Source organism: Scyliorhinus torazame, chromosome 3 (genome assembly GCF_047496885.1).
Source record: "Scyliorhinus torazame isolate Kashiwa2021f chromosome 3, sScyTor2.1, whole genome shotgun sequence".
Lineage (NCBI taxonomy): Eukaryota > Metazoa > Chordata > Chondrichthyes > Carcharhiniformes > Scyliorhinidae > Scyliorhinus > Scyliorhinus torazame.
The window spans coordinates 44895523-44917240 of record NC_092709.1 but is presented as its reverse complement, the minus strand read 5'-3'; the positions used below and the strand labels follow the sequence as shown (position 1 = coordinate 44917240).

The 21718-nt window shown below is 48.7% G+C and overlaps 1 protein-coding gene across 4 annotated transcripts in view; it reads left to right on the top strand.

The window, feature by feature from the left end:
- maml3 (mastermind-like transcriptional coactivator 3) overlaps window positions 1–21718 on the top strand; it is a 665132-nt gene that overhangs the window by 622189 nt on the left and 21225 nt on the right. For all 4 annotated transcript variants that reach the window (XM_072495605.1, XM_072495604.1, XM_072495603.1 and 1 more), the window contains 2 exons: window positions 4880–5152; window positions 21540–21660. In XM_072495605.1, the coding sequence (XP_072351706.1) occupies window positions 4880–5152; window positions 21540–21660 (394 nt within the window). The remainder of the gene's footprint in view (window positions 1–4879; window positions 5153–21539; window positions 21661–21718) is intronic.

Genomic DNA, 21718 nt, shown 5'->3' with positions numbered 1-21718 from the left:
TTTATCACTCAATGCAAAGTGTAATTTTTCTGTTTACAAAGCTCACTTCAATAACACATTATTGCAGGTGAATTGGTTAATGTTAATTCCCTGGAAAGATTTGCTATTTTTTTAAACTTGGAAGTGAAATCACAAGTCTTGCAGAACTAGAATATGTCGCTAAGAGGTCAAGATATTCTCATTTGTACACGGGAATGTTGTTTGCTGTACTTGTGAGGTGCATGGCCTTTCGATGTGGCTGTCCAGATATTGCGTAGGGCCTGGTTCAAAGAAGCAGAGCTGGTTTCATAATATGAACGACCAGATTGTGTGTAATTGCCTGACAAAGCCATGGTTGTAAAGTGTATCAGACTGAAACCTAAGCTACCGATTAGTTTTATATTTAGAGGCATGGAGTGCAGGAGTCAAGAAGTTGTACTAAACCGATATAAAACAGTTTAACCTCACCATGACTATGGTTCCCAATTCTGGAGGGTGGGGTTACGAGGCACAAAAGGGGCCTGGAAACAGGAGAAGCTCCATGACCCATCATTTCTCTTCCTGATGCCCTCTGTAACCATTCTATGCATGGGCCGGATTTTACAGGGTGACATATTCCCTAACCCACACCCTGGTTGGGATCCGCCAACCACAAAAACATCGGAGCTGCAGCCATTTTATGCTCTTAGACTTCATCTTCGACTTAGTCCTTTCCCATGCCTGGTGACAGATGAAGCAGACTAAGTACATGCTTATGTCTGTTTCCATAGCTAGATTTCTTACCCTGGAACAGGTCGCTACAATCAGAGAGCCATTAATTGGCTACAGGTGAGATTTGCATTGCCATCTGGGGAGGAAGTCCTGCCTCAGAGAGATGCCAGCCAATCTGCTTGGCACAGCATCTCCAGATTCAAGTGGAGGCCACTGCTGGGATGAGGCGGTCCCTAAAGAAGAGGAGTTTATAGAGGCCAGACTTCTAGTAAAGTGCAGGGTCTTGTCAGGACCTGGCTGGTATGCCCCAATGAATGGGTAAGGGGGAGGTCCAACGGGAGAGTATGATCTTAGGGGTTGGGGAGCACCTCCGATCGGCACAGGCGACCCCCAGGGGAGATTCCCCGCTTGTCCGACACCAGTTCGCCTTGTAAAAGCTGCCGGGTTTCCCACAAGACCCGAGCCTCCCCCTGCTGCAGGTAAAATAGCCACAGCGGTGGGATGAGGCTCATAGTGGCCATTAATTGGCCACCTAAGGGCCTCAATAGGCCCAAGGACAGGCTGACCACCCAACTCCTCCACCAACCACAGTAAAATGGGAGAAGGGGCGGGGATAGGTGAAAAGGCAGTGGAGAGGTAACACTCCACATTTTACGATCGCATCCCCGAGCCCCCGCCCCGCCTCCATCCAAGCACATGGGGGGGGGGGGCGTTGGAACCTATCCCTGTGATTCTATGTAGAGCTTGCTGAATATTTCAGTTTGTAATCTGTGTAACAGGGTACATTCACGCTGTGAGAATCCAGAAATTTCTTCGCTTTTTCTAAAAGACTTTCAAACAAACTAAGAAGTTTAATTTCAGGCATGCAGATGAGATTTGTTTAAAAATTGCTGCTCCTTTATAGCGAACTGCTTTCAAACAGAAAACAATTATAGTTGGCGGTTGAGATTTCTGCATTTCATTTTCCACCTGATATTATTAGATTATTTATTGAGAATTGATTTTGTTTTTAGTAGTCTATTGCAGTTGAAAATTAAGTTAAATATATTTGATGAACCAATTCTGAGATTTACAGGAACTTTTTACATTAAAACTTGGAAACTGCATATTCAATAACATTTTCAGCATTTTATGAAGTAATCTTTTGCTTGAGCGTGGAAATTTATGTTTATTAGTCAGGATGATAGAAGACAGCAAATTTGCTCAAGGTGCACTAATGCTTTTGAATTTTGCATTTCTGGTAAAATGGGGACAGTGGGAAAGCAATTGCAAAGAAAACGAGGGCTGTAGATGGTCAGAGAGATGGGTGATGGGCAGGATCTCAATGAGGAGTTGCAACCTGGAAGTTCAAAAGATGCCCAGAACAGATTGAATCTTATTCTGTTGGGCTTGCCCTCTCCTCAAGTGACTCTGCTCTTCTCCCAATATTGTGAAATCCTTGGAACTCCAATACTGTCATGTTCTTTTCTGTCCTCAATACTCCAATAAGTCCATCATGTTCCTCTTGAATCCCAGAACGTCCTCAACACTATTCCCTCCACTCCTAGATTTTGAGAACTCTATCCTGCATTACATATAATACCACTCTCCTCTAAACTTCCAGATACTAGGATGCCTCTCGCTGATTCCATTACTTAACTCAATGTTTCCACAACCTCTCCTTTGCACCATGGAACCCCCTCCTTGATGTGTTGGGTGTTCTGGATCCGTGGAACACATACAGGCCACCAACACTCAAAATAGTACAACACTATTTTATTAAGTTAGAAACTGTTGAACATACTTTCACTGTGGGTTAACACGATGTTATATTAAACTAAAAACCTATGCCTATCCTAACCAGTCTATGCACTCAGCACATGGTGACGATCTGTGCAGTAAGCTGTAAGTTTTCTGAGAGGCTGCATCCTGAATGAGCGGGAACTCTGATACCCTCTGTCTATACAGTGAGTGTGCTCTAACTGGTGATTGGCTGCGGTGTGTGTGTTGATTGGTCTTGCTGTGTGTCCATCAGTGTGTGTGTCTGCACCATGATATACTGGTGTATCTTATGACACTCCTGACCCTGAAATTCTCTTCAAAATGTTGTTAGTCCTGGAGAACCATCCCAATGCTGCATTCAGATTTCAAGCCCACCACACTGATGCTGGTAAAAATTTGTAATAATAGTCGGTGTAACACCTTGGATATGGTAACAGAATGGTAATGGAGCTTAACTCACAACCCAGAGGTTGAGATGAAATCATGTCAAGATAAGTCTCCCCGTCTGCGTGGGTTTCTTCCAGGTGCTCCGGTTTCTTCCCACAGTCCAAAGATGTGCAGGTTAGGTGGATTGGCCATGATCAATGCACAAGGCTACGGGGATAGGGCGGGGTAATGGGCCTACGTTGAGTGCCCTTTCGAAGGGTCAGAGCAGACCTTGATGCACCAAATGGCCTCCTTCTGCACCGTAGGAATTCTAATTTATGAAATTGACTTTAATAAATCTGGTAAATTATGAGCCAGCAAAACTGCAGTTTTGTTCATAAGATTCATAAGATATAAGAGCAGAATTATACCATTCGGCCATTGAGTCTGCTCCGCCATTCTATCATGGCTGATATGTTCCTCATCTGCTACCTACAATGTTACAGGCCAAGAGCTGGATTGTGAAATCAGCCATAGAGTGTAGATTAGGTGGGGTTATGGGGAGAAGGCAAGGGAGTGGGCCTCGATAGGATGCTCTTTCAGAGGGTCGGTGCAGACTCGATGGCCCGAATGGCCTCCTTCTGCACTGTAGGGATTCTATGTTTTACAGGGCAGAGACTCTGCCGTACCTAACCTCTCTCGCCTCTCCACTGCCCTCTGAAATGACCTAGGGGGCAAGTTCAGTTTGTCAACACAATTGCAGCTGGGGTCCCAGCACCACTTTTTGGGGCAGTTAAGGGATAAGCAATAAAAGCAGCTTTGCCAATGATGTGGATCGACATCCTGAGGATGAAAAAAAAAACAGAAGCAAAAACAGAGCCAAACAACCTGCTATCTTGTTGTCTTGACTCTCGAGGATATAATGCTGTTGGGTATTTTTGTGTCCGTGAATCTGTACCGCAGCATAAACCATCAGGAGGAGGGGCAAAGAGAGAAAATTAGGAGGGGTGAAATTAATATAAAAATGTCTTTTTTTTATAAAACCACCATTCCCGCCCCCGCCCCCCCCCCCCCCACCCCCACCCCCCGCCCCATGATATATTGCCTGACCCTCAAAATGTAAAAACAAAATAAAGTGCTACAGACTGGTATGTGATGAGTGTAAATATTAATATTTGAGACACAGTCTTTGTAAATTCATACGTACAGTTGTCAAAATTGAAGGCTGTAATTATCTTCGGAAACAAATGCATGCTTTCTTTTGATAAAGAACGGTTCTTTGTACTGTGTGCATTTTTTTTTTAATGCTGTGACTCTTAAGATGTCAGCTTTTCAGTTTACTGAATAATGTCTTAATGCTTAACTGTAATAAACAAGCCAGTAAGACTGCAGCATACTGGAGACCTGCCTATAGATCTGCGGTATTGTACGAGTGGCAGGGGAGACATAACATTTTACTGTAACAAAGCCAGACAAAATTAATCTTCAGTTGCGAATGAGGCATCAAAGTGGCTAATGTTAAGTAAAGTAAAGCCACTGGCTGTTTAAGAAGTTGAAATAAACTACAGCTGCTAATCCTCTGGGTTTCATAGTCCACACAAGTCACTTTGTCCAGCGATGAAATTTATGAGACACATTATATGATTTAATCTGATTGGGCATTGAATTACAATGGGTGCTGCCAGGCCGGGGAGCTTTATTTTATATATTCAAGTCGTTCCACACAGCAACCCCCACCGCTCCCATACATACACTCTCGCATTTGACGTCTGTTCCACTTAAGGCATGTTTGCTGGGGACGTACTGTACAGAAGCAAATGGAGGGGCAAACCAACCTTCTAACAGCTAGCTGGAGAACATTATTTTCAGAGACCTGGAGACTCACTCTCCTTATGAAATTGGAATTGTGCAGGGTCAAGGTATATAACTTAACAATTGGTGGAATGGAGTTGTGGTATCTTTTCTGTGTGTTGTGGATTTCACCTCCACAATGCACCTTGTTTCAGGTTCGGTAATATCCTCTATGTTCTTCAGTACTGAGTCAGTTCTTTCTTCTCCACAGGATCAGAATCCAGCGGGAACGTCTCGGCCGGCAGCATCTGTACAGCCCCCTGTTCCTGTTCCTGGCCCTGCCACTGGGGTCCCGGTGCCTGGCTCTATGACTGGCAGCCCCGGAGGCCCAAGTTACCTTGGAAACCAGCAGCAGGCAGTCATGATGAAACAGTTGTTGATGGAACAGGAGAGACAGAGAATGCATCAGCTTCACATGATGGAACAGCAAAAGCAGCAGCTATTCAGGGAGCAGAGACAACAGCAGCAGTTGCTGGCCGAGCAGGTAAATGTTCGTTATGGGTAGTGACAGGGGGTGGGTCTCGTGGCTGGGATGTCTCTTGTACCTCACAACCTCAAAGGATCACGGTTGTCAAAATTCCTGAAGCTGGTTCAAACTGTTATTGAAAATGGCAGAATTCGTGTGAGTTCACCCTGAGGTTGTCAGCACTTTCACAAGTATTTTTCAGCTTAGTTTCACACATGCAATTTATCTGTATCTAATTATATACAGAGATAGGCTGTTATCTCTGCTCCACCCTTGCGCCACCATTTCTTTCCTGTCTCAATCACAATGGTGCACTGAGATATTTTCCTGCTGAGGGTGGGGTATTTTGTTCTCTTCCAGCTTTGCTTGGCTCCTTTCTGGTCTGTCTGATTTTCAGTCACCTTGGCTTTGTGACTCTCAGCTTTACTCCCACTGTCGATTACTCTCCCTGCACACCCTCTATCACTGTTATCAGGAGGGTTCAGATTTTCTCCTTTTTCCTCCAGTTCTTCAGTTTTCATCCCTCCTGTTTTTGGACAAATGTGACTTAATTAAGGAAAACCAGCATGGATTTGTTCAGAGCAACTCCTGTTTAACTACTTTGATTGAGTTTTTCCACAAAACAATAGAGAGGGTTGATGAGGATAATGTGGTTGATACATGGGGCTGAATTCTCCGCCATCAGGATTCTCAGTTTTGCCAGCAGCCGGGGGGGTTCCCGACGGCGTGGGGCTGCCCCACAATGGGAAACCCCATTGGCCAGCCGCTGAAACGGAGAAACCCGCCCATGGACTTTCAAAAGGCATCTGCAAAAGTGTCACATAACAGGCTTGTCTGCAAAACTTAAGGCAATTGAATAAAAGGGGCAGTGGCAGCATGGATACAAAGTTGGTTGAGTTTTCAGACTGGAGGAAATTATATAGTGGGATTCTCCAGGGGTCAGCATCAGGGCCACTGCTTTTGTTCATATATATGAATCACCTGGACTTAGGTGGACAGGGCACAATTTCAAGAAACTTTGAAGTGTTGTAAACAGTGTGGAGGATAATTTACATAGGAGTACATAGGATATACAGCCCAGAAACAGGCCATGCAACCCAACCAGTCCATTTATGCTTCACTCAAGTCTCCTTCCATTTTTCCCCATCATCGTAACCCTCTAGTCCTGTTATCTTCCAATGCTTGTCCAACTTTCCCTTAAATGCCTCTATATGATTCACTTCAACCACTCCCTGTGGTACCACATGTTCCACATTCTCACCACTCTTTGAGTAAAGAAGTTTTTCTGAATTCCCTATTGAGTTTCCTGGTGACTATCTTATCTCTAGTTATGCTCGTCCTCGCCACTCTGAGCATTCTTTCTTTGTCAAAACCTTTGATAATTTTAAAGACCTCTACTAGGTCATGCCTCAGCCTTTTTTTCCAAGAGAAAAAGACCCAGTTGTCAATGCTTTCCTGAATTGGATAGACACATTTTCTGGTATCATCCTTGTAAACTTTCTCCGCACCCTCCCTGGTGCCTCTATATCTTTTTTATGATATGGCAACCAGAACTGAATGCAGTACTTAAAGTGCAGTCTGAGCAAAGTTCAGCTTTATCATAACTTCCCTACGTTTCACTTTTATCTCCCTTGAATTAAAGCTTAGAGCTTGGTTTGCTTTTCTTTACTGGCCTTACTAACCTGTGGCACAACTTTTAATGATTGGTGTATTTGGACTCGGAGCTCCCTTTGTTCCTTTATCCTAACTTCCAAGTAATAAGCGAGCTCCCTATTATTTCTACCAGAAATTACTATCTCACATTTATCTATGCTGAACTCCATTGGCTAATTCTGAAAGTTTGTTAATGTTTTTATATAGTTTATTGCAGCCCTTCACAGTAGTGACTGTTCTTCCTAATTTAGTGTCATCCACAAATTTCTAAATTGTGTTTTGATTACAAAGTCCAAATCAAATTGTAAGCAGCAGCGATCACAGCAGTGAACACTCATTCCCGTACCAGCCTCCCCGAACAGGCGCCGGAATGTGGCGACTAGGGGCTTTTCACAGTAATTCCATTTGAAGCCTACTTGTGACAATAAGCGATTTTCATTTCATTTCATTTCATTCATTTCATTCGCACCTGCTGCTTTACTCACACTCTCTTCTTTCTGACTTAAAGGCAGTTAGCAATCCGTTATGCCACTTGTGCCCTGACTCCACGTCCTTTGAACTTATTTATTAGTCTATGACGAGGCACCTAATCAAAGGCCTGTGAAAATCCAGATGAATTACATCTACTGCATTACCATTGTCTTGGATTGACAGAATTTCTTGTACAGAGAGCTGGCATGGATACAGTAGCTGAATGGCCTCATCCTGCGCATGAGGCGTTCTACGCTTCTAAGAATGCAATGACTCATGCTCAGTTCCATAGATGCTGGCCGTCCTCTTCCTTCACCCGAGGGTCTGTCCATGTGGAAGCCAAGACAATGAGGGCCGGGTTTTCGTGGAGTTGGAAGACTCGAAGGACCTTTACCAACGGAAAAGAACAGCCCCATTTCCAACAGATCCTATTTTTGCCACCAGGGAGAGGGGGCAGGATGTGATTCACACTGGTGGCAACTGAGGAAACGAGAACAATTCCTTCCGCGCAAAATCCCACACCTGGCAGCATCTGAACTCACTCTCCCTGGGTAACTTGAACATCTCTCACACTTCCTCCAACCCTACAAATTTGCCCACGACAGAGTTCTCTTACCCGCTCTATCTACCTCCCATACATCCCATGCCCCCCCCCCCCACTCCCATTATAAACCTATGGTTCCCACATATTGGGGTCAATAATGACATATGTGCTAGTGCCTCCTCAACTGGTTCCAAATCTTAATTGAAGACTCTGCCACGGGCTGCTCATATATCTCCCCGGGGAAAACGGAAGTGGAGCTCTCGCCAAGGCCCTCAGACTTGTCCCCCTACAAGAGACCTCCTCCAACCGAACACAATCTGACCCCACCATCATCTCACCTTCTCGGCATTCACTGCCCAATAGTAATGCAACAAGTTTGGGAGCCCCCCCCCCGCCCCCTCCTTTGCAGCAAGGTCCTACTGACCCTCGGCGTCATGCCTGCCCAAACAAACTCCGAAATCAGTTCATTCACCCTCCGGAAAACCGCCTTGGGAAGGAAAATTGGAAGGGATTGAAAAATAAACAAAAACCTTGGCAACCCATTCATCGTCACCGCCTGTACCCTCTGTGCCAGCGTCAGATGCAACGCGTCCCACCTTTTAGGATCCCCTGTAACCCCCTCTACCAAACCCGTCAGATTCCACTTGTGCATTGTTGCACAATCATGCGCCAGCTGAATCCCCAGATAGCAAAACCAACACTGGCCACCCTGAATGGCAAGGCCCCCAAATTCACACTTTTCCCCTGGGCGTTCACCGGGAAGACCTATTGATTAATGAGGGGATCAGGGGTTATGGGGAGAAGACAGGAGAATGGGGATGAGAAAATTATCAGCCATGATTGAATGGCAGAGCAGACTCGATGGGCGGAGTGGCCTAATTCTGCTTCTATGTCTTATGGTCTTATGGCTTTTCCCAACATACAGTTTATACCAGAAAATGCCCCAAATTTCCCCAACAAGTCCATAATTTTCCCATACTTTCCAATGGATTCACCACATACAACAATAGATCATTGGCGTATAAAGACACCTTATGCTCTCTACCTCCCCCGTCACAATCCCCTGCCACTCAGTCGAAGCTCGGAGCGCAATTGCCAACGCGAACAACAAAGGCGACAACAGGTTTCCCTGCCTGTCCCCCTATACAGCCTAAAATACTCCGAATTCATCTCATTCGTCCTCACACTCGCCATGCAGGATGCATACAATAGCCATACCTAAGCAGCGAACTTCAGCCCAAACCCAAACCTCCCAGTCAAAGACCTTCTCCGTGTCCATTTATACGATTACCTCCAGCACTCTCCCACGCGAAGGGGTCATAACCACATTCAATAATCTCCTGATATTACTAGACAACAGCCGCCCCTTCACGAGACCACATCCGGCACACCCACCCCCCTCCCAATCTCCGTCAAATCCTTGTCCTTTCTTGGGATCAACGAACTAGACGCCCGTGCCAGAGTAGCCTGCAACTCCCCCCTTTCCAACCATTCATTAAACATGCTCAAAAGATGACGAGTGAACTCTGCTGAAAGCTACTTATAAATTTTCGCCGGAAAGCCATCCGGCCCCGGTGCTGTCCCTGACTCCATCATATACACATGTTCCATTACCTCCTGCAGCACCGATGGCTCCTCCAATACCTGCCGCTTCCCCTCTGGCAACACCAACCCATCCAAGAACCGTTCCATGTTTGCCTCCTTCCCCCTAGGTTCAGTCCTATAGAGCCCCCCAGAAAAAGACCTCAAACACCTGGGGCGGGATTCTCCGCTATCTGCAGTACCGGCGCCAAGGAGCGGCGTGAACCACTCCGGTGTTGGGCCACCCAGAAGGTGCAGAATCCTCCGCATCTTCAGGGGCTAGGTCGGCGCCGGCGGGGTTGTCGCCGCGCCAGCCAGCGCCGAAGGATCTCCGCCGGCCTGCGCGGGTTGCGCATGCGTGGGTGCGCCAGCGTGTACTTGCGTCATCCCAGCGCATACGCAGGGGGGTTCTTCTCCACGCCGGCCATGGCGGACAGTTACACCGGCCGGCGCGGAGGGAAAGAGTGTCCCCACGGCACAGGCCTCCCGAGGATCAGTGTGCCCCGTTCGCAGGCTAGGCCACCATGGCCCCCCCCGGGGCCTGTTCCCTCTCGCGCACCCCTGAGGACTCTGCAGGCCGCCCGCAGAGCCAGGTCCCGCCGGTACGGACCTGGTGTAATTTACACCGGCGGGACTGGCCGAGAATCGTCGGGGGGGCCACTGCCAACGACGCAATTCCCCCCCCCCCCGGCCGAAAAACCGGCACCGGAGAATCCGGCAGCCGGCAGCGGGGTGGGATTCACGCCGCTCCCCCGTCAATTCTCCGGCCCGGCGGGTGGTCGGAGAATCCCGCCCCTAATTTATTTTCTCCTGCTCTATCACCAACTTTTCTCCCCACGCCCCGCCAATCTCCCCTGCACAATTTCCCTTGCTGCTGCCTGTCGCCTCAACTGAAGGGCTAGCAGGCGACTGGCCTTCTCCCCATACTCGTACTGTAACCCGATTAGCTGACCCACTGCCTTCTCCGTTGTCAACAGATCAATGTGCCCTCTGATTTCTTTCTTTCTGCAGCAATTCCCTCGTCAGGGCCACCTGCGATCCACCTCCACAAAACCTCCAACAACTTCTGCCTCTACTCCCTCTCGACTCTATCTCTATGGACCTTATACAAAATAACTCCCCTGAACCACTGCCTTCAATGCCTCCCAGAACGTGGCTGCAGAGACCTCCCTGTTTTGATTGAGCTCCACATGTGGTGTATGGTCTGAAATTACTATTCCAACAAACTGCGCCCCCACAACCCCCGACAGAACTGCCTCACCCACCACAAATAAATTGATACAGGAGTATACCCGATGAACATGTGAGAAGAAGGAACATATCCTCTCTCCCAGGTGCTAAAACCTCCATGGGTCCACTCCCCCCTTCCCATCTGTTCCATAAACACCCCAGTTCCCTTGCCATCCCCGCCCTAGCCATTGACTTCGGACTAGACCTACCAAACCTAGGTTTCAACACTCAATTAAAATCCTCCCCCCATGGTTGACGGGAGAATCCAAATCCGCGATGGACACTAACAGTTTCTTCGTAGAGTCCCAAGCATCTGTCCACTCACTAACCTTGGCCCATCCAAAATGGCCACCCCCTCCACCCTCACCTAAACTCAACCAACATGCCAATTGCATTACCATCGTCCCATCCACACCCCAATCCCCTGCTTCCCCACCTGCCAACCTCCTACCCCCCCCCCTCCCAATCTCCCCCCCACCACTCAGCCCCCACACTGCTTCCGTTCGCTAGCATATCCTGCTAGTATGGTGACTGCCAGACAGAGGCCCAAACAAAGGGCCCCACCTAAAACCTCCAATCTACCCATCCCCTCTTAGATGCACCGCATGTGCAAACCAAACAACTAACTGCTACCACCATGTCCCATACACGATACACATCATACAAAAGCACTTATAATAATAAATCAACAACAGGAAAATGTCCACATATGCAAAAATGTCAATTACTTTCCAGAACCAGCGTAAACACAAACGTAACAAGTCATAAACCACACAAAAGGTAGCAAGGTACAAAACTCCCCTCCTTAGCCCTCCCACAACCCTTGCTCTTTAGCAAAGTAATTCGGCTCCTCTGGCGTCAATAAATAATGCTCCCTGCCCTTGAAAATCACGCTAAGTTTGGCCGGGCACAGCACCCTAAAACGAACATTGCCCTGGAAGAGCGCTGCCTTGGCCTTATTAATCCCTGCCCGTCTCTTAGCCAGTTCAGCACAAATGTTTTGATGAATCTGGATCTCAGTCCCTTCCCAGTTGCAGCCCTGGTCCACCTCAGAATCTATTCCTTTTCCTGGAATTTGTGCATGCTCACAATCACCAACCGAAGCGGCTCCCCAGTCCCCGGCCTCTGCCTGAAGGACCGGTGGGCACAATCCACTTCCGGGGCCAAGTCAAAGATCCTCTCGTCCACCAAATTCTCAAACATCTTTGTGACGTAGACCGTGGCACCCGTTCCCTTCACTCCCCCTGCTAGGCTCACGAGACACAGATTCTGCCACCTAGACCAATTCCCCTGGTCATTCACCCTCACACACAGCATCTTACAGGCTTCACTCAGGACCGCCATCTCCGCCTCCAATGACACGTCTGGTCACTCTGGCCCCACGCCACCCTTTCCACTTCTTGGATCATTACTCTTGCGCCTCCAGGCGCTTCCCCACCCGATCTAGGGTCCCGTGAAGAGGTGCTACTACCCCCTCAATCGCACTCGACCAGTCTCCCTGCATCTCCTTTTGTTGCTGCCGAAATTCCTCTTTAATAAAGCTCATCAACTGCTCCAAGGGCATTGTGGCAGCCGACAATAACCCTTCCCCCTCCGCCATCTTTCCCACCGGTGCTGCGCCACGAGTGTCCTCCAACTCCTGAGCCAGGGTTTTCACTGACTTTAGCTGCCTTTGCTACCCCGTGTCCATTCCAATCCGGGGGATAGCCTCCCACCCGCCCCACTCCACATCCCCATTCAAAGCAGAGGCTGATTACAGCCTCCTTCTATTGCGGTGGTCGGCACCTCCTCCGTCAGTATAGATCAAGCTGGGACCACAAAAGCTCTTCCTTTTTAGAGCAGATGATTCATATGCCAGACTTGTCCCCGAACCACCTCATGCCAGCTAAATGCTGTGCAAAAGCAGGCTGCTTTTTCCCACCATTCTAATATTCCAGCTATGATTGAAGGCGTAGTGCTTCTGCACATACTGTGTATTATACCAGAACTGAATATAAGCAGGATAAAGGGCTCTACCTGTGCTCTCAGCCTTGAAATCAACCGATCTCATTTCGAGTTTTCTAGTATAATTCAATACAAACACTTGGCTATCCATTGTTGCTCAGCTATTTTTTTTCTCTGTCACATAGACCACTTTTTAAAACCTCTTTCTAAAACCTCACTTGGTATATAAATAAGACATCCAGGAGAAAATATTCCGAGACCCAGTGGTTGTGATGGGGTCTCAATGTTTCGAGTGTTTATTGAACAAACACACAAACAGTTCATCATCCCCAATAATCATTGCACTGCCTGCTTGACAACACCCCCGCTCCAGTGAAGCAGAATTTTGACCCTCCAAATATAAAATAAATCCTGATCACTCTGGATAACTACCCTGTATGTTATGATACTGAGCGGCACAGGCCAGGAAGCTTCCAGTATCAATCCTAGGTTTGTGGTGGTTGGATTTAGGGATATTGCAAACATCTGGATTGTCCTTGAGCTAGTGAAGAGAGTTGCTGCACAAGACTATTGTCCAGTGACACATGCAGCCAGGTGTGCGAGAGGCTTGGCTGTGGCTTCCCCCATTTTCAGGTAACCTGTCAGCATTCACTATATAAACTCAGCACATGGTAAATGCCAGTGAACTGCCTGCCTGAACCCTACACAGCAAGAAGTCCAGGAGCTTGCACCTGCTGATAGTCAGAAATCTGACTCTTGTCATATCTTTTTTGGTGCTTGAGATTCTGGTCATGAGAAAATCTTGGTGGTTGAACTGATCTACGTGGATCCCTATAGTGCAGGAGACAGCCCGTCAGCTCTTTGAGTCTACACCAACCCCTCGAGAGACTACCCAGTCCCCCCACTATTCCTGCAACCCCACCCTAAGGGGCAATTTAGCACGGCCAATCCACCTAACCAGCACATCTTTGGACGGTGGAAGGAAACCGGAGCACCCGGAGGAAACCCACACAGACACGAGGAGAACGAGCAAACTCCACACAGACAGTCACCCGAGGTCAGAATTGAACCCGAGTCCCTGATGCTGCGAGGCATCAGTGCTAACCACTGTGCCACCGTGCAGCTCGTATAGAAATAAAACTGTCCAAACTCAAAAATAAACGAAATCCTTCCCTGGGAGGAGTTTAGAAATTGGAAGCACAGGTTTCACGTGTCGCCTGTCAGTCGTAAACCTGAGGGAAGCTGTTGGGAATGAGTCTCACCTGCTGTCTTGGAGCTGGAGTTGTTGGGAAGAAACCTGTTCACGTTACCTTCCCGTTGAGCAGCTGCAATTCCTTATCGCCCTTCTGGGCAGTGCCATATTGCCACTCATGTCAGAAAGCTGTATGATTACGGCCTTGTTCCCAGGTTGTTGGCAGCGTTCCAGCCGTTTCATGTGGCTGACTCCAGAATCTTTACTTTGCACTGGTTTGCACTGGCAACCTTATAACTGCGCAGTTTGATTCCACATAAGTGGAAAGCCGGTAAGGTGAACAGAGCTGTGGTCATCGCTGTAACAATAATGAAACACATTTATTTTAGCACCCCTGACATCCAAACTGCTTCACAGCCGATGGGCACTGATCGAAAGAAGGAGATGTTAAAAGGGGTGACCCAAATCTTGGTTGAAGAGCTGGGTGTTCAAGTGAATTTTAAAGATGAAGAGGGTGTGCCATAATATGAGGCCTAGCCAGCTGGAGGTAAGGCTATTAATGGTGGAGCAAAGGGGGGGGGGGGGGTGGGGCAATCACAAGAGGTCAGAGCATGCAGGGGGTCGACCACTAAAGTTAATTGAGAGAACATTCATAGGTAACAGAGGAAGTGAAGGGCTGTCAACATATGGTTGAGAATTTTAAATTTGAGGTATTGGGAAACAGCAAGGACAGGCGTAAAAGGCGAGTGGGACTTGGTGTGGGGAAAAGCTTTGGAAAGCTGAGTTTGTAGAAAGTGGAAGGTAAAAGGCTGTTTGAACCATTGGAATTGTCTGAAGATGGGCTGAATTTGAAACAGAAACAAGTGAAGCAGGCAGTCTTTGTGATAGAGAGGGCGGGCATGAAGACTTGGCAGATCTCGAACAATGGCAGACGGGGATCGGAAGTACCACCCCCATTTCCGACAGATTCCATTTTCACCAATAGAGTAAAAGGGGCGGGGTATAATTAACACACGAGGGAAACCTGGAGCATTGCCGGGTCCGTGCACACGGTGGCGGCCTGCAGCGGCCGCGCCGTGCTTCATGGTGGACGCAGCCTACGGACCCAGACCGCAAAGATAGTCCACCCCCTTCGGCCGGCTCACGCACCCTGGACCATCCCACCACAGTGACCCCAGCCCTGAACGAAGCTTCCACTGCCCGCAGATCGACCCTCCCCCCAACTGTGGCGGTGCTGGACTGAGTCCGCAGCCGCCACACTGAGTTCACGACGGGTGAGACGACACGTGTCCCATGCTTTCGGGAACTCAGCCGGTCGGGAACGGAGCATCACGGGGCGGGCGTCAGGCATTGGCCTGAGGCCGTGGATACGGCGTGCGGTGTATTCAGAGTACACTGCTTCTCAGGGGGTGGAGCATTGCAAAAGCATCAAACGCGATTTCGGCGTTGGGGATCGGAGAATCCAGCCTCAGATTTCTTATGGAATCCCTCAGCCCCCTTCAAGGTGAACTTAACCTTCTCAAGATACAGAAACTCCATCAGGTCCCACTGCCACATTGAGGCACAGGATGGAGGAGCTGCCCTCCATCCCAACAGGACCCGCCTGCGTTTGGATCCTTATATAACTATTTGAGCAACACCTCAAACTTCGGTCCACTCCCAAGCCATTCCAACACAGCAAACAAATAACTCCACTCTACCCAATCAAATGCCTTCTCCGCATCCAGTGCCATCACCACCCGCTCTCCCTTTCTGATGGGGAGAGCACCACGTTTAGCAAGTGCTGCACATTCAAAGACAACTGTCTACCCTTTATAAACCCCATCTGATCCTCCCCAACCACATGCGGGAGGCATTCCTTGAGCCGAAGTGCCAACAGTATGGCAAGAATCTTAGCATCCACGTTTAACAGGGATATTGGCTGATAAGACCCACTCTCCTCTGGGTCCTTATCTTATCTTAACAACAGCGAAATAGATGCTTGTCCCATCACCTCTGGAAGTGCTCGCCTAGCTACTGCTTCCACAAACATCTCCACCAACAGCGGTGCCAGCCTGTCAGAAAACTTCTTATAAAATTCCACCGGCAACCCACCCGGCTCCGATGCTTCACCCATTTGCAGATTCCCCATCGCCATCTGAACCTCCTCAATCCCGAGTGGCTCCTCCAACCCTGCCCTACCCTCCTCTTCCACCGTGGGACATTCCAGCCTTTCCAAAAGCTCCCTCACATCCAACACGCCCCCTGGGGGTTCTGACCTATACACCTTATAAAACTGCTCAAATACCCTATTCACCTCCTCCAGCGCCGTCACCAGCCCCCTAACCCCATCTGTCACCAGCCCCCTCACCCCATCCCGGACCTGAACAATCTCCCGAGAAGCTGCCTGCTGGCGGAGCTGTCCCGTCAGCAAGCGACTGGCCTTCTCCCTGCACTCGTACGCCACACCTTTTGTGCACCTCAACTGGCGTACCGCTTCCCCTGTGGGCAAAAGGTCAAACTGCATCTGCAGTTCCTTTCTACTGGCCAAAAATTCCGGAGTGAGATCTTCTGCGTACTTCCCATCAACTTCCAAAATTCAGTCTACCAGCTGCTGCTGCTCCTCTCTTGCCTCCCTAACCACCTGCGCCTTCTACAAGATTATCTCGCTCCTTACCAACGCCTTCAACAGCTCCCATACTACCAACAGCAAGACCTCCATTTTTATCAAACCCCACATAATCGTCAATCACCTTTGCCATCCTCGCACAAAAACCCAGATCCACAAGAAGCCTCACATTCAACCTCCATGCTGGCCTCTGTGCCGGCCCCTTCTCCAAGGCCACATCCAGCAGGTGCAGAGCGTGATCTGAAATAACGATTGCTGAGTATTCCACTTTCCTCACCCCTGACAACAACAACAACCTCCCCATTATAAAGAAATGAATCCTCGGATATACATTATGTACTGGTGAAAAAAGGAATTCTCTCCGCCCCCTGGATGCAAGAACTGCCACTGGTCCGCTCCCCCCATCTCCTCACAGGTCCGCTCCCCCCGTCTCCTCACAGGTCCGCTCCCCCATCTCCTCACAGGTCCGCTCCCCCCGTCTCCTCACAGGTCCGCTCCCCCCATCTCCTCACAGGTCCGCTCCCCCCGTCTCCTCACAGGTCCGCTCCCCCCATCTCCTCACAGGTCCGCTCCCCCCGTCTCCTCACAGGTCCGCTCCCCCATCTCCTCACAGGTCCGCTCCCCCCGTCTCCTCACAGGTCCGCTCCCCCCATCTCCTCACAGGTCCGCTCCCCCGTCTCCTCACAGGTCCGCTCCCCCCATCTCCTCACAGGTCCGCTCCCCCCATCTCCTCACAGGTCCGCTCCCCCATCTCCTCACAGGTCCGTTCCCCCCATCTCCTCACAGGTCCGCTCCCCCCATCTCCTCACAGATCCGCTCCCCCCATCTCCTCACAGGTCCGCTCCCCCCACCTCCTCACAGGTCCACTCCCCCCCCCCCATCTCCTCACAGGTCCGCTCCCCCCCCCATCTCCTCACAGGTCCGCTCCCCCCATCTCCTCACAGGTCCGCTCCCCCATCTCCTCACAGGTCCGCTACCCCCATCTCCTCACAGGTCCGCTCCCATCATCTCCTCACAGGTCCGCTCCCCCCATCTCCTTCATGAACGCTGCCAACACCTTTGCACCCCCCTCAAAGAGTTCAATGAGCCCGGCTTAAATCGATCCATCTTCAGATGCTGCACTGTGTTTAAATCCCCACCTAAAATTAACTGATGCGTGTCCAAGCCCGGGATGGACGCCAACATCCTCTTCATAAACCCTCCATCATCCAAATTCGGGGCATGCATGCTAAACAACACCACCAACCTTCCCTCCAAAGCACCCGCTACTATAACGTGTCTGCCCCCCTGATCTGCCACCATCTTCTCCATCAGAAACTCTCTTCCCCTCCTGTATTGCTAACCTCCAGCCACGGCTATCAAAGCCCGAGTGAAACACCTGGCTCACCGAACTCTTCTGAAGCTGTACCTCATCCTTCACCCTCATGGGTCGCCTGCAGCAGCACCACATCGACTCTCAAGCTCTTTGAATGCAAAAAGACTCTCACCCGCTTCACCGGTCCACCTAATCTCTGCACATTCCACGTTACCATTCGGACCAGGGGTCTCTCACCCTACCCTCTCCCTCCTATCAGCCATGACCTCCCCCTGGGGCAAACCTGTGCCCCCACCCGCCAACATCTTAGGCCCACCATCCACCCCAAATGGCCCCCGCCACCCCCAAATGGGTGGGACCATGCTTTGCCCTTAGTTACCATCAATCAACTACCCCTCCTCACTGCCGCAATTCTCAGAAACCCCCAACCACAGCTTCTCAAAACCGCTCCTCTCTGCATGCTCCTCAAGGTTTATCCTTCATCCTCAAACTATGACCCCTGGTTCTAGACTCCCACACCATTGGGAACATCCTTTCTGAAACTATCCTGTCTAACCCTGTTGGAATTTTATAAGTTTCTATGAGAACCCCTCTCACTCTTCTAAACTCCAATGAATACAATCCTAACCAACTTAGTCTCTCCTCATATGACAAGCCTGCCATCCCAGAAATCAGCCTGGTAAACCTTTGCTGCACTCCCTCCATAGCAAGAACATCCTTCCTAAGATAAGGACACCAAAACTGCACACAGTACTCCGGTGTGGCCTTATCAATGCCCTATACAATTGCAGTAAAACATCTCTATTCCTGAACTCAAATCCTCTCGCTATGAAGGCCAACATATCATTTGCCTTCTTTACTGCCTGCTGCACCTGGGCGCTTACTTTCAGCGACTGATGCACGAGGACACCAAGGTCTCGCTGAGTATCCACCTCTCTCAATTTGCACCCATTCAAATAATAACCTGCCTTCCTATTTTTGATACTGAAGTGGATAACTTCACATTTATCCACATTCTACTGCATCTGGCATGCATGTGCCCACTCACTCAGCCTGTTCAAATCCCGCTGAAGCATCTCTGCATCCTCCTCACCACTCCCCCTCCAACGTTTATCATGTACTCCACAGATCCCTGCAGTACCCTACTAGTGACTGCCTATCAATCGGAAAAAGACCCATTTATTCCAACTCTTTACTTCCTGTCTGCTAATCAGCTTTCTATCCATCTGAAGACACTAACTGGAATCCCATGCGTTTTAACTTTACATAATAGTCTGTTATGCGAGATCTTGTCAAAAGCTTTCTGAAAGTCTAAATAAACCACATCCAGCAGTTCTCCTTGGTCAACTCAGTTACGTTTTCAGAGAATTCCAGTAGATTTATCAAGCATGATTTCCCTTTTGTAAATCCACGCTGACTTTGTCTGATTAAACCATTACTTTCCAAATGCTGTGCTATGAAATCCTTGATGATGAGCTCTAGCAACTTCCCCTCTACCGACGTTAGGCCCACTGTTCTATAGTTTCCTGTTTTCTCTCTACCTCCCTCTTTAAATAGTGGACTTACATTAGCTACCCTCCAATCAGGAGGAACCATTCCAGAGTCCAATGAATTTTGGAAAATGACCACCAATGGATCTACTATTTCTCGGGCCACTTCCTTAAGTACTCTGGATGAAGATTATCAGGCCCTGAAGATTTAACAGAGCTCAAAGAGAGTTTAGTGTTTTTATATTAAAATCAGCTATGGAAGAGCATCACACTCCTGAGTGTGGGCAAAGCAGAAAGCTCCCAAGTTCAACCCGAGTTAGCTGATCTCAGCTGTCGTCATGGTATCAATGCTATGGTTTGCTGCAGTCTCCTGGGGTTGAGGTGACTGCTCCCCTTCACTAAGCAGTTAATCTCACTGGGAATACACATGCATGTCCCTTGGAAGAAGACACGGGGGTTTGATTTTCCTGCTGGAGGCCAGAATCGGGAGGCATGTCTGATTATGGGCCATGAACCTCCCTCTGTCCGTGAAGTGCGATTTTTAGAGTGCCGGAGTCTGAAAGTCCCAGTGACATGTCTGCTGCCCAGTTAGTGACCGAGGAGGCGGGTCACCAGGAATGTAGACCATGGCCTGGACTGAATTGACACTCATTGAATTGGCAAAATTGGCCAGAGAAAATGGAGAGGGGGCCGACCCCGGGATAGGGTAAAGAAAGGTTTGTTAGTAAAATTTGACTGCTCAGTTGCATTTGTCCAAGTTTTCAACTTTTTGTTTAAATAAAATTGTTTCCCTGTTCCTGCCACATTGCAGCTGGCCAGCGTCAGATGCCGCTAGATGACCATCCACCACCATAACGTCAGAAAGCGAGCGTTAATGAACTCACTCATTACTTCATTAAACCAAATTTACAAGGAGGGTAACTTTGTCTTTCTAAAATTTATTTTCTGGGACGTGGGCATCGCTGACAAAGTCAGCATTTGTTGACCTTCCCTAATTTTCCTTGAATTGAGAGGCTTATCCACCCACTTCAGAGGGTAGATAAGAGTCAACAGCATTGCTGCTGGTCTGAAGTCACATGTAGGCCAGACCAGGTAAGGACGGCAGATTTCCTTCCCTAAAGGACAAGAGCGAACTAGGTGGGTTTTCACAACAGTGGATGATGGTTGTCACGGTTAAAAATACTGAGGCCACCTTTTCAATTCCAGATTTTTTAATTAATTGATTTTAAATTCCTCCGGCTGCCATGGTGGGATTTGAACCCGTGTCCCCAGAGCAGCAGCCTGGGCCTCTGGGCGATTAGTCCAGTGGTATTGCCACTATGCCACCATCCCCTGCACCCCTTGCTCTTCTCCACACCCCCTCCCCCATCCTCAGGAGTGTAAACAGTGTCAGGATCGGAGATGGTGGACTGACACACAGGCTGCCAGCGACGTTTCTTTTGCCCTTCCCCCTCCATTCCATCTTGGTTCATGGGAGTAGTCAGTTGACTGAACAGCCCGTCAACTCTGACTATACGGCGTCAGACTTGAATCTCCGGTGAACCTTACCTCAGCACAAGACACCACCTTCAGAGAACCAGTCAAGAGGTTTTGAGGGTGATGAGCGAATAAAGCGAAAAAGGCTGCGTTAGAACAATTTGGCCTGGAAATTCCAAAGTGGTTCTTTTGATCTCTGGCCATAATTGCGGCCAGAATCAACAGACAATTATGCTGTCTTGCGCCATTTCCCCATGTATTCCACTAAAGGTATGGTGCGAGCTCTTTTTGAATTTCAGTGCTTTTGAAAACTGTTCCAATTATCTTACAGTTCGCATAGTTTTTCTCAAATCAACTTCACTGAAAACGTTAATAACAAGTACTTGTCTGAGAGTGTGGATTGGTGCGAGCTCAGTCACACTGCAGATGGCAGAATGACACAGCCCTGAAACCACCACTGCTAAAGAGGCCTCACTCAGCTGGTACAAGTGAAGGGAGTTGTACAACAGCAATGCCAAATCTCAATAGATTTCAGCTCAAGTGTGAATCTGTGAATTTTGTCTAGTTCCAGCTAGGTTCTGACACCTATGTTCGCCTCACTTTCTCATGGTTTTATAGGCCACATATATAACATTTGGTTTGGGAAGGGGGATGTAATAACGAGACGGGTAGAAAAATGAATTGACTTTTTTTTATGACTGTCTAGGAAATAATTTTTTTTTAAGTTGGAGAAAGTGCTTAGAAAAAAGGTGCTGAAGATGTATCACTGCTTCACTGAGGAACGTAACCATTGATCTGGTTATAGCACCACGATTGAAGTGACTACAATAGCACAATTGTAGTATTGGTTTCCCCACAACCTCTAATGGCAGAATTAAGGGCCTTGTTTTCTTTCCATCAGCAACAGCAGTTACAGCAACAACAACACGACCAGATGCAGAGGCATCTCCCCAGGCCACATCCACAGTGCAAGGACCAGCAGAGGAATCCATATCCTGTTCAACAGGTCAGCCAGTTCCAAGGTAAGCCTGTCAATGATTAACTCTTTTAAGCAGTTACAAGTGAAATGTGTAGTTTGCC